Consider the following 13,746-nt stretch of genomic DNA (forward strand, 5'->3'; position numbering starts at 1 on the left):
TCAAGGTCTTCTGGATCTTCTGAAATGAGAAGCAGGGGTCTAGAATTATGTGGTACACAAGGGTACGAATCTCTTAGAATCCCAGAACAGTTAACTCCACAACCTGATTGAAGTGATGTTTTGCAGATTTTACCGCTGCCTCCCAAAGGCCACCAAAGTGAAGGGAGCTTGGTGGGATGAAGCGCCAGTCAATTGTGTCTGCCAAACAAATCTGGAGCACAGCCTCTTGATGACAGCTACTGAGGGAGTGATTTTTTAGCTCCAACAGCTCTATTTGGCGCCGACACAGTTGGTGGCATTGTCAGACCAAATCTGACGTGGCTTAAAGCGCTTTAGAGCATTCAGAAATGCACACGTGGATAGATCCTTGAACAACTCCAAATGAATGCCTTTCCTGGCGAAGCAAATAAATACGCTGATGTAGCATTTTATTGGAGCTTTGTTTTGAGTGTCAGTCTTGTAGAAGAATTGTCCGCAAAAGCCCACACCAATTATATCAAACGCTCGAGTTTTAACAAATCGCTCCTATGGAAGATTAGCCATAAGGTGCTCCACCAAGTGGGGCTTGTTCTGGAAACATCTGATGCATTTGTTTACAATTGTTTTACGGCCACCAATTTTGCGTAACTCCAGTATTGATTTTTCAAGAAGACAAGTCGCAGGCCAGCAACTTTGTGGACCAGTTAAAAATTCAGGACCACATGACCAAAGATTTGTCTGTATAAGCTCGTCGGGAGAGGCTCCCCTGGAGAGAATGTCAGCTGGATTACTGGCTGTTGGAAGATAATGCCTCTGGAAGCCCGCCGGGAGTTCCTGGATGGTGGCTATCCGATTTGCAACGAATACGTTGAACTTCGACGATTCATCTCGGGTCCATGATAGACATATGGATGAATCCCACCAACAATGGAATGTACCACATAAATGCAGGCTTCGTACGGGATGCTAGCGTCACAGAAACCGTGAACCTCTATATCGCACATTGCATTGCAAACCAAACGAGGAAAGGTGATAATTGGACATTTCTGAAAGTTTGGCAAAGTTCCTGCCAGGCAGTATTTAGAGAAGTTGGTAGACTCTCATCCAGATCCAAGTTTTCTTTCCAAAGAAGCTGCATAAACATTTTGGCCCAATTAATCCTAGTGAATCGTAAAAACGAGCTATAATGGACAGGACAGATCTCTTGCATAGTTTAAGTGTCTGTTTGGCAGCGGTGAGAGAAAACATTAATTTATCCGTTGAAGGATCCCACGCAAGGCCCAAGGTTTTTGTAATGTCGCTTCCATCGGAATTACTATCCTTGTCAGTAATGCCTTTTAGCACTGCAGATTGACTCGAGAAACATTTTCTGAGTTCAAAGCAACCTTAAGATAGAATGCCCTTTGTTTGATTTAATACGTGATCGCGTCTTGGACCGAGCCACCGTAAGAAGTAAGTAAGAAGAATTTTCGCACCATTTGGAAATGAATGTTGCTCGTCGACTGCCAATTGCTGCATTATTCGAACGGCAAGAAAGGAAGCTGGTTTTGTGCCATACGTTACTACTGTGTCCGACTTGACACTAATTTCAGATGCACTAGAATTTCGCCAAATGGTTGTATGACGGGCCCAGCCATCAAATCTTCATTCAGCGAACATCCAATGCTGGTGACAGCTGAACCATCAAACACGACACAAAGTTTGGTGCTTTAAATCCTTCAGTACGCAGTGATGTGGGAGAAAATATTTGCATAAACGTAACGACTATGGAGGGACAAGAGTCTTATGTCCGAGCTCCATATACTCTTGAATGAACGCGTAATACTGGGACTTAAAGTTGGGATGACGATGCAACTTTCTCTCAACCGATATAAATCTACGAAATGCCTGTTGGTAAGATTCACCTAATTGATCCAGAGTGAGTTTGAGAGGGAGTCGCACGGAATATTCTCCTGTTGGCAACCTTGGAAATTCTTAACAAAATGTTCCTCGCAGTCACGCTCTTCCTTTCTGTAGAACAAGAGGGGTAGAAGAGGGGGTTGAAGAAGCTACAGTAGGAGTGACAGAGTGAGGAATCGAAAGCAAAACGTTTAAATGCAGAAGTGTTTGGTGAGCGATGAGCGCAAAGCGATAAGCGCTAGATAGTTAACAGCAAATAAAATTGAGCTACTTTATAACATGTGAGAAGCGCAAAATAAAACAATATAGTGACATTGCTTGTCTTGCAGGGCAACTTAATTTAATGTTTAGCTGCCTAGCCGAACAATATTTTTCTGCTTGTAGCTCAATTTGGGCGATGCCTATGATTTTATGATTCCCTGAGCTATACCAGGAATGCCTATAGTGATGCTCAACTGGACATCGGAATCTTCTTTAAAACTTGAGATATCTGCACCTGCATCTTTTAAAAATACCAGTTTTTTTCTGATTCTACATTATAAAAAGATACAAAACTATTGAGATTGCAGCTTATCGAATCAACTTTTATCTTAAGTGTTTGTATTGTTATTGTTATTACGATTAAAACCTCTAGTTCCTCCTTTATGAATGGCGCAATTTTGCGTAAATGACTCTAAAGCTAATGTCAAGCTGTATTTGTTAACTAGCTCCGGGCTGATACCATTCCTGATATAACCTTCTTCAAGAGACTGGGTCAATTATTCCTCTTAGGTACAATAATTTACCGTTTTGCTCTCTTTCTGAAGATTAAGGATTTTTACAGATATAACTTCTGCAGATGCTCCTTTAACAGCTGTGGATAATTGATTAATGATGAATCAATTGTCTGCGTCATGTTTACTAATTTTATGTCTTCTAGTTGGTCGTATTCCATTGAGCTTGTCAAAAATGAGTTATCAAACGTTACTGGCGTGTTTATGCTGCAACTCATTAATCAAACTCGTGATTTTTTGTATTTACATACAAGAATAAGTGTGTTTAATTATGGTTGGTTTCAAAACTTTTAGTTAGTCACTCATAGGATTTATCGAATTTTGATCTGTGCAGCCTTATTTTTTCAACTATTTGGTACCATTTCATGTGGCACTGTCTTACTTATGTAGTCGCAGAGCGTTTAGTGTAAGCTTAACTATTGAATTTATATCTGACATTGGGTGCTTTATTATTATTTGCCTATCAAATCTTTTTAGCATATCCAATTTTAACAAAATACATTTTATGCTACTTAAATGGGGTTATATTTATAGAATTAATTGCGGTTCTTTATTAATTACACGATTTTTTTTTTTAATTTTTATTTCCTTACTCATTTTTAATTATTTATTTAATCACTGTTAATTATAAATGTTTTTTTTTTTACTTCATTTTCTTTAGATTTCCAGATTTTATCTGGATCATTAGCCTTACTTAGATATTTTGTTTTGGTCATTTATTGTGCAATTGATATAATTTTAAAAGCGAATTAGAGCACATAGTGTGGTAAGCCCTAAATTTACGCTATTTGGTTATATTTTATTGATTACATTTGTGTCTATCTTACTTATACAATTGCCGAGCATGAACAAATATGTTCTTTTTGGTAAATGTAATAAGACTTGTTTAATTGATAATCAAAATTTAACATATTTGATGTTGATTGTTTAACAATTTTTCTTTTAATGGCTAGTGTTTTGAATGGCTGAACAGGCCAAAGTCTTGCCGGTCGACTCAATGGGCGTCAGGCACTATACAATTTTTTAAAATTTAGTTATAATTATTATAGCCTGAACCCATTAAAAATGGGTATAAGGGTATATTGTATTTGTCCAAAATCCAAATGTATGTAACAGGCAGAAGGAAGCATCTCTGACCCCATACAGTATATATATTCTTGATCAGCACCAATAGCCGAGTCCAATATCGGACAGAGCTTAAAATTCTCAAAAAAAAAGAACGAGTACGTTCATCACATAAGGTAACTACAGTGAAAATTTCAGCTTCCTAGCTCTTACAGTTTGGGCGCTCAGTCGGTCAGGACAAACAGTGTTATATATAGAGATACAGAGTGTTCTTTTGAAGGCATGTGGGCTCGAAATGCTTCCAAATACGAGATGCCTCTTGCAACTTAATTTTTAAACCTTTGCTTAAAAATACTCCAATACTTAACATTAAATAAAATACTTACTATATGCGTCCCAAGTTATTGTTTCAATTAGAGGTTTTATTTGTTCATTTATCATCGCCATCTCGACCGCAATAAGCGCTCTCTCTGTTTCGTGCGCTCTCTCGTTAATGTCATTGCACCATTCTGCAATTCTCTCCAATTTTATACGAGCTTGCTGTAATATGAGTATGACAACTTATTGTCAAAACAGGCAATTGTATTTTACGCACCCAAAGATCTTCTTCCAAACTGAAAAACTTAATAAGGTTTGGAGTAAGTTCACATTCCAGCAGTCGTAACACTTTTATATCCTTAAGAGCGGTTTTAAGATTTTCGCTAAAATTTACAGAAATGTTGTCATTTTCATCACTTTTTAGCAGAGAAATTGCCATGCTTTCTTGAATACTGGCCCAACATTCAACAACCCATTTAGCTAGAATATTTTTAATAAAACTATTTACTTCCTGTAGCATAAGGTTGTACAGATCTAAGATGTTCTTTCCCCTTTCGTTTTCAAAAAGTCTAAAAATAAGAATATTACATCTATTTAAGACCTTATTACTTGCTTTGAATACTTACGGGTAATCATACATATCTGCGTCTCTATAAATGGCAGTAATACGATGACGAAGTTTATTAAGCAATGCGATTGTTCCTGAAGTTTTTGGAAAACAGTCGTCAGTTGGTATATCCTATTAGTATTGCATTGGAAGTAAGATTTAGTTTAATGATTTATTTAAAAATTACTCACCAATACACCTTTCTCAGTATACATCTGTTTAAGAATATTAAAATCCTCTTTAACATATAAGATTTCTTTCTCGAAATCGTCAACAATTATATGCATAAATGAATCAATATGAGCCCTTATTATAGGTCGAAGTAGTATTTGCCCACCAAGTAATAAATCATGCGAGTCCTCAAGAGCTTTTTCAAATTGAGTCGCTATCATTCTCTCTAACATATCTGTTTTTTGCTTAAAATTCAGACGATCTATTTCAAAAAGGGAATTTTCAGCTTCCGGATCTAAAGGATTGTACTGTATATTAGTCCATTCACGATAATAGTTTTTATAGTCTTCAACAATTTTTTCAAGAGCAGCAGAAATTTGACGTCCCTTTAGGCCACCTATCACTATTTTGTCCAACTTCATGAAATCACGGCCTGTATTGAACATCTCTTTAAGTTCATGAAGTCGGTCCATAAAGCCGTCTAAGCGTTGAAAAATTTTTGCTGCCTGCCATGTCCAGTCCTGTGAATTAAAGGTAGTACCGATTTTAAATTTTTTTAATGAGTTGCGGCATTCTCTATATATAGTTCTGAAAATAAAACATGAGTAGTTTACAAAATTGTGACCATCAGTACAACACTACAACTTACTTATAATATTCGAGGTGCTGTATGTTCATTATGATTTTTTTGTAAGCTTCCTCTACATCACCCTGAAACATGGAATCAGGTTCAATTGTACGAATTACGCATTCAATAAGTGAATTATGAAAAAGATTAAAGAAGAGTGTCATATTATCAAGGGTGTGAAAATAACGAGAATGTCCCCATACAAGTCCAACTGTTAGCATTAAGGGTCTTATATCCGGTCGATTATCATCCATTGTGTTCATTTCAAACTTATCAATTTTCTTTTTCTATAAGATTGTTAATATAATTCGTCAAGGAAATCTGGCAGTATTTAATTTCTTACCAGAGCTGCTAAACATTTTGTTATGTCCCGCGCCTCGGCTAAAGACTCCAATACTAGCTCAACAATTCTACGATAGGAATGCTCAAAAACTGATTGTATTTTCTCCAATACAAATCCAATAGTCTTGATTCGAATATCACCCAATTGATGCGCAAGATTCTCAAGGTTTTCTTGCCGAGATTCCCAGTATGCAAATATCGCTTCAGGTAGAGGATATCTTTCCGTCGAAAACAACTTGTCTGTTGGCTTGACACCTACGAGATTTTCCACAGAGTCCAACCATTTTACTACCATAAATTCAATTGAATGTTTCATCATGTGGTTAACTGAAGCATGCTCCCTAAAATTGAATTGTTAATGGTTTTCAAACGTTTGCATAGCTATGAACCGGAATTGTAATTAGTTATGCCGATTTTAGATCGGCCTACAAAAAAATACTTAAATATAGGGAATAGATATCATTTGGGCTAGGTTTTCCTCATTATTCAATAGATTATTCAATAGATTGTACAATAGAATTATATGCTAAAAGCCTAGTTAAAGAATACAATTTTCTAAATAGCATCACCGACCGATGGAGGTGTTTTATTTGCCAGTCCGGCCAGCTGTGCCCCTTTTCACAGCTAATTTTGTCAGTGACGCTATTAGAGCCTACATCTAAGCAGAAGGTTGTAAGTAGGAAAAAAGTGATCAAGTAAAATTAAAAATAATATTAATTTGCTATATTAATAAAGAAAATACAATAAATAGGAAAAAAAGAAAGTAAGAAGATTGTTAATAAAGTAAAGCAATGTAAGTTAGATAAAGAGGTTTAAGTAGATAGGACAAAGAGAAAAGTAATGGTAATTTCCCCGACCAGGTGGGGGAAATTTTTTCAGCCCGTCCGGCAAGCTATGCGCCTCATATCTGGGAATGTTCAGCGAGAAAACGTGATGCAAACTATTATAATTTTTACATAGCACGCGAAAATGATTGTGCATAGCGTAGTCTGTTGTCCACGTAGATGGTAATAAGGGGCGAAAATTTCTGGTTTGTCTAGCCGGAACAGAGAATTGAAGACGCCAATAATCAACTTATGTAGAAGGACAACACCGAGAATGTCCTACGGTTGGTTAACGACGGAAGGTTGAGAAGAAGCAGTCTGCTGGAGTAGGACGGCGACCGAAGATAAGGGTCCTCGTAAGGCAAAAAGCAGAAATTGCTTCTGAACAGATTCAATACAATCATGGCTGTTGTTATACTGTGGAGACCAGATGCAAGAGCAGTATTCAAGGATAGGGCGAACAAGAGAGATGTACAGAAGTTTTGTTATAAAAGGGATCAAGTTTAAAAAGTAAAATGTCATGGTGCACAGAGTCAAACGCCTTACTGAAGTCAGTGTAAATGACATCAGTTTGTATTTTCGAAAGGAAAGCATCATTTACCAAGGAAGTAAACTCAAGCAGATTGGTCGTATTTGACCGATTCTTTACGAATCCATGTTGAAAAGGGGAAACAACTGATTTGCAGAAATGCTGCAAATTCGAAGTGATTATTTTTTCAAATAATTTAGGAATAGCGGACAGTTTTGCAATGCCCCTGTTATTTTATCTATCAGACTTCCCACCTTTCTTGTGAAGAGGAATGATATAAGATTCTTTCCAAAGAGATGGAAAGACGGAAGTTTCAAGGGATAGATTAAAAAGCTTTAGCAATGGATAAAAAAGGGAAGAACTACACTCCTTGAGTAGACAACTAGGAATATTGTCCGGCCCAGGAGAGTAAGAAGATTTTAAAGAGTTTATAGGAGAGGGGGAGAGAAAGAGACTTTTAAAGAGCTAATAGGAGAGAGGAGTGTGAAATAATAGGGGGAGGTATAGAACTAGCGGAAGAAATAGTATAAAAGTAAGAATTAGTCTTAGGACAGACTGAAGAGTAAGTTGATTGGAAAAAATTAGCAAAGAGGTTAGCAGAATCAGTGTCATTGCTAGCTTTATCCATCCCAAGAAAAAAAGATGGCAAACTTGAAAATTTACGCTTCAAGTTTACAAAATTATAAAACTGTCTCGGATTTCAGGCGAATTGCTTTTTACAACGAGTTAGATAATTCGCATAGCATTGAGAATTAAGAAGAAAGAAGTTCGACTTGGCTATGGAATATTTAGCCAAGTCTGTATACGAACCAGACTTTTTAAACTTTTTAAAATATTTGGATTTTAAATTTTTTAGATGTGATAATCTGGGAAAACCAGGGTGGTTTTGAAAAAGTAGTCGAAGGAATTGACTTAGGAATACACACATCTAAGAGGGAGGTTAGGGTGCCATAAAAAAATTAATGGCTGTATCAACTGAGTCATATAAGAAAGACCAATTGGTTGAATAAATAAGCTGATTCAGCAAAGAATAATTTCCTTTGCGAAAGCAATAGCGGGGCTTATTGGCTGATGAGCACGAAATGAAAGGATTACAATTTAGCATTGTAATCTCTAAAGTTGGATGGTAGACATTCATATGATTAGAAACTGAATTGATTTGAAACAACGAAAGATCAAGCATCAAGTCTACAAAATCGTGCTGTGCTGAGGGCACTAGATAATTTTCAGCAGTGAATAATCACCAAGAGATGTTCGCCTATTAACATCACCCAACACCATTAATATGTCATTATCACGCAAGTGAGAAGAAGCTTCTTTAATACAAGTAATATGATTAATATAAACTTGAATATCAGAAGAAGGTGGGACATAAGAGCATGTTACATAGATATTCCGTGTAGGAAAAGACACCTTAACGGAGACAATCTCAGCGTCAGTAGGCGTACTAAAACAGAATAGTTCAGACTGGAGAGTGGCTTTAACGGCAATTAACACCCCACCACCTCGAGTCGGGCGATCATTTCTAAACAAAATAAAGTTATTCGGTAAAATCTCAAAATCAGATATGGTTGAGTTTAACCATGTTTCTGAAAATGCTATTATATCCGAATCGAAGGAAGTGCTGGTCATGAAAAGATTTTTAAGCTTTGAAGTGAGACTTCTGACATTCTGATAATGAATAAAGATTTGGTCAGAAGATGAAGCTAGTTTTTTGGGGCAGAAATGGTACCCTGTATTGAAGGGACTGGAAGGGTGACAGTCTGGTTACCCTTTTTAGGCTTGAACTCATGAACAATCATGTGTGGAGGCCAAAATTTGGGATCACAAATGATTGGGAACATATCATGTGAAACATTTATTTTGAATGATGATATTTCACGAGGGGTGGAGAAATTAAATTTGGTTATTAACACGCTAGCAGAAGATTTGCTAGCAATATATCTATTGTAAGTGAACAAAATCACTACACATCAACTCAAAGCTCAACATTTGTCAGCGGTGTGTACTCAGCCACAATTGTGGGTACTTTATTAGTACCAACGAAAGTCGAGACACCAAAACTTGCCTACGAGGGGCAACTACCGTTAAAGTAGGCGCTGATGGGGCTGTAGGTAATACAGGAGTTGGAGGAGCTAACGAGGCACAATGATTGTTTTTAACAATCTGGGCAAGATTGCGCGCAGGTCTACCTTTGCGGCCAGGAGCTGACGGGGCTGAGGCAGTTTGATTAATTGGGACGGGATCAGGTACGGGCTCTACTGGGACTAGTACAGGGGTTGAAACAGGGGTAATTGGACAGTCGCTTGGAGAAGGCGACAAAGACAACATTGGAGATACCTGCAAGTTGCTAGGAAGGGACAAGAAAGTCGAAGGTGTCTGAACAGACGTAGAGGGCAATTGCAAAAGTTGAGGCTCCAACCGGCGATTGGTTGGGGACTCAAATTTATATTTGCCAAGCAACTCGAAACTCGAGTCAAAATTACTCGAGAGCTGCTTAGCCACATTATTTAATTTCAAGAATTGACGTCTCACAGAATTATACATTCTGGAGAAATCAATTTGCTTGTCGATGCACGAGCAACGCAAGACACCGCAGCCCTTCTTGGCAATAGCAGCGATAATGTCGCAATCACCCCCAGTGAGACCTGCACATTTAGCTTGCATCATATTCTCACACAGCCAGCAATTAACAAATTGCGGCAGCGCCGAATGAATCGTCAGCCTGCTTGAACGTGCACGGTTTCTTACAGCACGACATAATTATTAAATGCGTATGCAAGTTGCGAGAGCGAGGAGCAAAACGAAAACGGTGCACAAGATAGAGCAAGTAAACACTCAAACAATTATTCGTACACAAACAAATTGTTTGGTGCGAAAAGCAATAAAAAAAATTTGCGAGAGCGCGATGCACAAGAGAAAGTATGCAGCGAACACACGCACAAACAATGAAGTAATAAGTGAGATAACAGAAGAATATGCATTTTATACCAGCTGCGACAAGGCTTGCAAAGATTGTTAAAAAAAAAACAGCTGTTTACGGCCTCCAACTGATTGAATTTGAATGCTTGTGAATAAAAGTGCAGGGTCGCGGGGATTATCCGCTGTGGTGTAGGTTGGGGTTGGTTGATGGGTGCTGCTGTTTTGTTTTCTCTTGTAGAAGTTGATATTTTTCCTCGTAGAAAAAAAAAACACGTTTGTTTCACTATAAGGCTATTGTGAATATGATTTTTTGATCTGGTTCTAGAGTCAGAGCCAACTTGTGAAAATATGACGCCCGCCTTGCAATACTGCATAGAAAAAGGAGAAGGTAGTGGCTGATTTATTGGTGAGCCCAGGATCCGAACAGTATCCACACGAATACAGTATTGTGGTTAATAGGTGCACCGCCATGGCTTTTTAGGTTGCCTTGGAGAATTAGCTCAGGATAAATGTCGAGCCCAATACCTGACTTGATGTCTCCGCCTGGAACCAGTGATCTTCTACCAATCGGACGTTATTTTGGAGGTACAACAGGGTGTGATGGTCGCCCTGGCACTTGCGACACTTCCCTTGACGACTCCCCGGACTTCTGATTGGCCGGGCAATTTGCTATTACTATTATATTACTATTTAATATTACTATTTGCTGACCAATACTACTACTCCGGAGGGATCGGAACGAATTCGTTGCCGTGCGGCTCTTAGATCGTCCTTGTTGGCGTTGAGACATCGTGCTGTTACGTGTTACGGCTTTAGATGGATCGATCTGATGGTTCTACCGGGAGTAGGATAATCTTCGAAATAGACAAACCTCGGGCTGTTAACACGTCGACCTCTCGGATTCTTTGGTCATCGCCAGGATAGGTCGTTTGGATTCAACCCAGACGGTTGTACATTTTTCGTTGGAGTTTGCCATTTGTTTCTTTTTCGTAGTTCGAAAAGATAGTCATGATTCCAACGGAGGCAGAACTGTTGTTGCAAAGCGTACAAGCACTGCCATCGGCTGATGATAGACGTGGCGTTTTCGTTAATCTCTAGCTCTGCGAATGAAAGAAGAGGTCCCCCATCCGACATCGGAGAAATCGGTCTTGAATTCAAGCATGTTTTACATTGGATAGGAGCATGGAGCATAGATATACGCCAACACTCGCAAGGCTCGGCCAAACTTGGAGAAGCTCTCGAGGAAAGGAATTGAGGGAGGCGTGCTTGGGAAGATTACTATAATCGTTGCTCTTTTGTTGTATCTGTTTGCTACAAAGGTAGTCCAGGCGCATGGTGGCTTATGAAGCGAATTGTAGAATTTGTCCAATAGAAGTAGTCGACGCTATTGGAAGGTAGCTGGGGACTGAGTGCAGCGTACAACTCAGAACTGCAGCGTCCCTCGTTTTTGGTGTTAGGAGATGAACTTAGATGCGATATTGTATCTCAGTGCGCACGTAAAGGGCAGTCCCGTTTGCGAAGCGTCACAAATTGTCAAAAAGGTGGCACAGTTAACACCAAACGTGAATGTGTTGAGCTCGATGTCACGACGCTCGTTGTCCTTTGGTCGGAACAGAATTCGCTAGTAGGGCGTGCAGATACATTTTCGTGATGTAGGCATTTAAGGCAGAAGCACCATCTTTGGATTTGAATGTTTAAGTCGAATTCAAGAACGGGCGCTGCATGTAGCACATTGTTCAGACTCTTACCATTCGATGAAGGGTGGGAGGCGTTAAATACCACGCGGAGCTTGGTGCTGTTAGGCTTGGTAACACTTGGTGTGGCAGATAAAAGCTATACGAATCATTGCTTGGAATAGATATTACTGGATCACCCCATCTGCCGATACAATTTCTTACCACTCAATGACGGGTGTGAAGTATTTTAATAGTAGTAGCAGAGCTGTCAAGCATGTGAACAACGTAGTGTGGAAGATAAGCAAAACGATTCTCGTTTCGAAGGAAATGACCTAGTGCGATTGACCTTGAATGGCCCAAGGCCCCATGTGATCGTAATTCTTGAATGGCACTTTGATCTTATTTGATGGTTTTTTGGGACTTGCGCTCACAAAACAAGTCGGATTTCTTTTCCAGCTTCACTGGAATATCCTCCACATCCCAAATTTTGTAAACAGTTTATCTTAGCTCGTATTTGGATTCAGCGAGACTTAAGTTGAAAAGGATGAGTCAGATTTGGCACTGGTCTTATAAATGAGGCCTGTAGGGACTCAGCCGAAAATCGTTTCTTGACCAACGGGAGTGCCACACATATTGGGATAGGATGGACGGATATCAGCGCCGAGAAGCAATCACTTGACGTTTACATCTTTTGAATGGTGAAACGGGCAGTTTTTGGTATTATTTCTTCTTCTTTCACTCACAGGACCGATTGCTTCAGCACAACTGTCCTCAAGCCTGTGAGTTGTTTTTGGCATATTAGGCTCTTCACAGAGCCGAAATTTTTAACAATCGGGTAATAGGTTGACAAATAAATATATTAAATAATATAAAACAATTGATTCAGCCGAACCAAAACGAAAGGACAAAATAGAACAGAAACGTAATAGAGATATCAGAATAAAATTGAATGATGAAAATGGGGTACACCGTTGGGTCCAAATGAAATCGAACAATTTTTACTGCATTAATTTTAGTTATGTTTATTGAAACATCCAAAAAGATTCATTTACTTTCTTTCGGGACGGCCTTGTAGTGGAAACGAGCCAAACCAAAATTTATGCAGCTTCAGTTTTAGAAGCATATGTCTTCTGCCACTTATAGATACATTAACTCTTAATGAAATGTATATTCCCGTTAGTTAATAAATTATTACACAGAAACAGGCATCCTGGACTAGCAATATCTGATACACAACAAACTCAAAAAATCACTGCTATTGAATTTAGTTGTACTGCATCGGCATTTTTAGATTCCATCAAATAATTCTTTCGCGGAATTATCCTATCACAGTAAGTGCCGATTGGTAACCGTAACAAAGGTGGTTGAAACGTGTGGGAAATGCTTTCGTCCATGACTCGATTAGTAGAGCATATAATGGCTGATCTGACTGCTTGTAGCTCCTTTGGAAGTTTAGAGCGTTGACTATTGTGTACCATTCTTCTACAAACATACGAAGTAAGTCTCCAGTCAGATGCCACGTGCCTGGGCAATGCTTCTAACGTGACTAATGCGGTTCAACTGGAGTTGCTCAAGGAACTGCCGACAGGTTCAAGCTATAGCGAAATACGCTCTCAGGCCTTCGTGATTGTACCCCATACATTATTCCCACCAGCTTTCATAACTTAAACTGAAATTAGAAGAGTACAATTTAACATTTACAAATAGGTAGGTGTCTTTACCAAGCCAATTCTATTGTATGGTTAATGGACAGGTCTTTGTTACTGGCCGTTTGATAACACCATCTGCACCAGCATGAGTGCTTGTACTTCGCCCCACCGATGCGAAGGAAATCGTTCATCCTTAATTAGCATCATACATCCAACATCTCTTCATCTACGAACATTTTGGTCTGCTCTGCAACCGTGTCAAGTTTTCAGAGTTTCACCTTTTCCAAAATTGCTGTGAATACTATTGACAGTTTCTCCACTGATGCGCTAAACTCAATTGAGGTACTTTAGCCACCGATGCCAC

At 38.9% G+C, this 13,746-nt stretch overlaps 1 protein-coding gene across 1 annotated transcript in view; it reads right to left on the bottom strand.

Annotated features, from left to right (window-relative positions):
• The window catches only part of LOC26530771 (dynein beta chain, ciliary), a 187,958-nt gene that overhangs the window by 36,015 nt on the left and 138,197 nt on the right, over positions 1–13,746 (bottom strand). Inside the window, exons 5-10 of the mRNA XM_070210986.1 lie at positions 5,784–6,123; positions 5,462–5,727; positions 4,833–5,400; positions 4,661–4,773; positions 4,312–4,603; positions 4,103–4,256 (exon numbers count right to left, since the gene is read on the bottom strand). Coding sequence (XP_070067087.1) covers positions 4,103–4,256; positions 4,312–4,603; positions 4,661–4,773; positions 4,833–5,400; positions 5,462–5,727; positions 5,784–6,123 — 1,733 coding nt within the window. The remainder of the gene's footprint in view (positions 1–4,102; positions 4,257–4,311; positions 4,604–4,660; positions 4,774–4,832; positions 5,401–5,461; positions 5,728–5,783; positions 6,124–13,746) is intronic.

The sequence above is a fragment of the Drosophila virilis genome, unplaced genomic scaffold, assembly GCF_030788295.1.
Source record: "Drosophila virilis strain 15010-1051.87 unplaced genomic scaffold, Dvir_AGI_RSII-ME tig00001662, whole genome shotgun sequence".
NCBI classification, from domain to species: Eukaryota; Metazoa; Arthropoda; class Insecta; order Diptera; family Drosophilidae; genus Drosophila; species Drosophila virilis.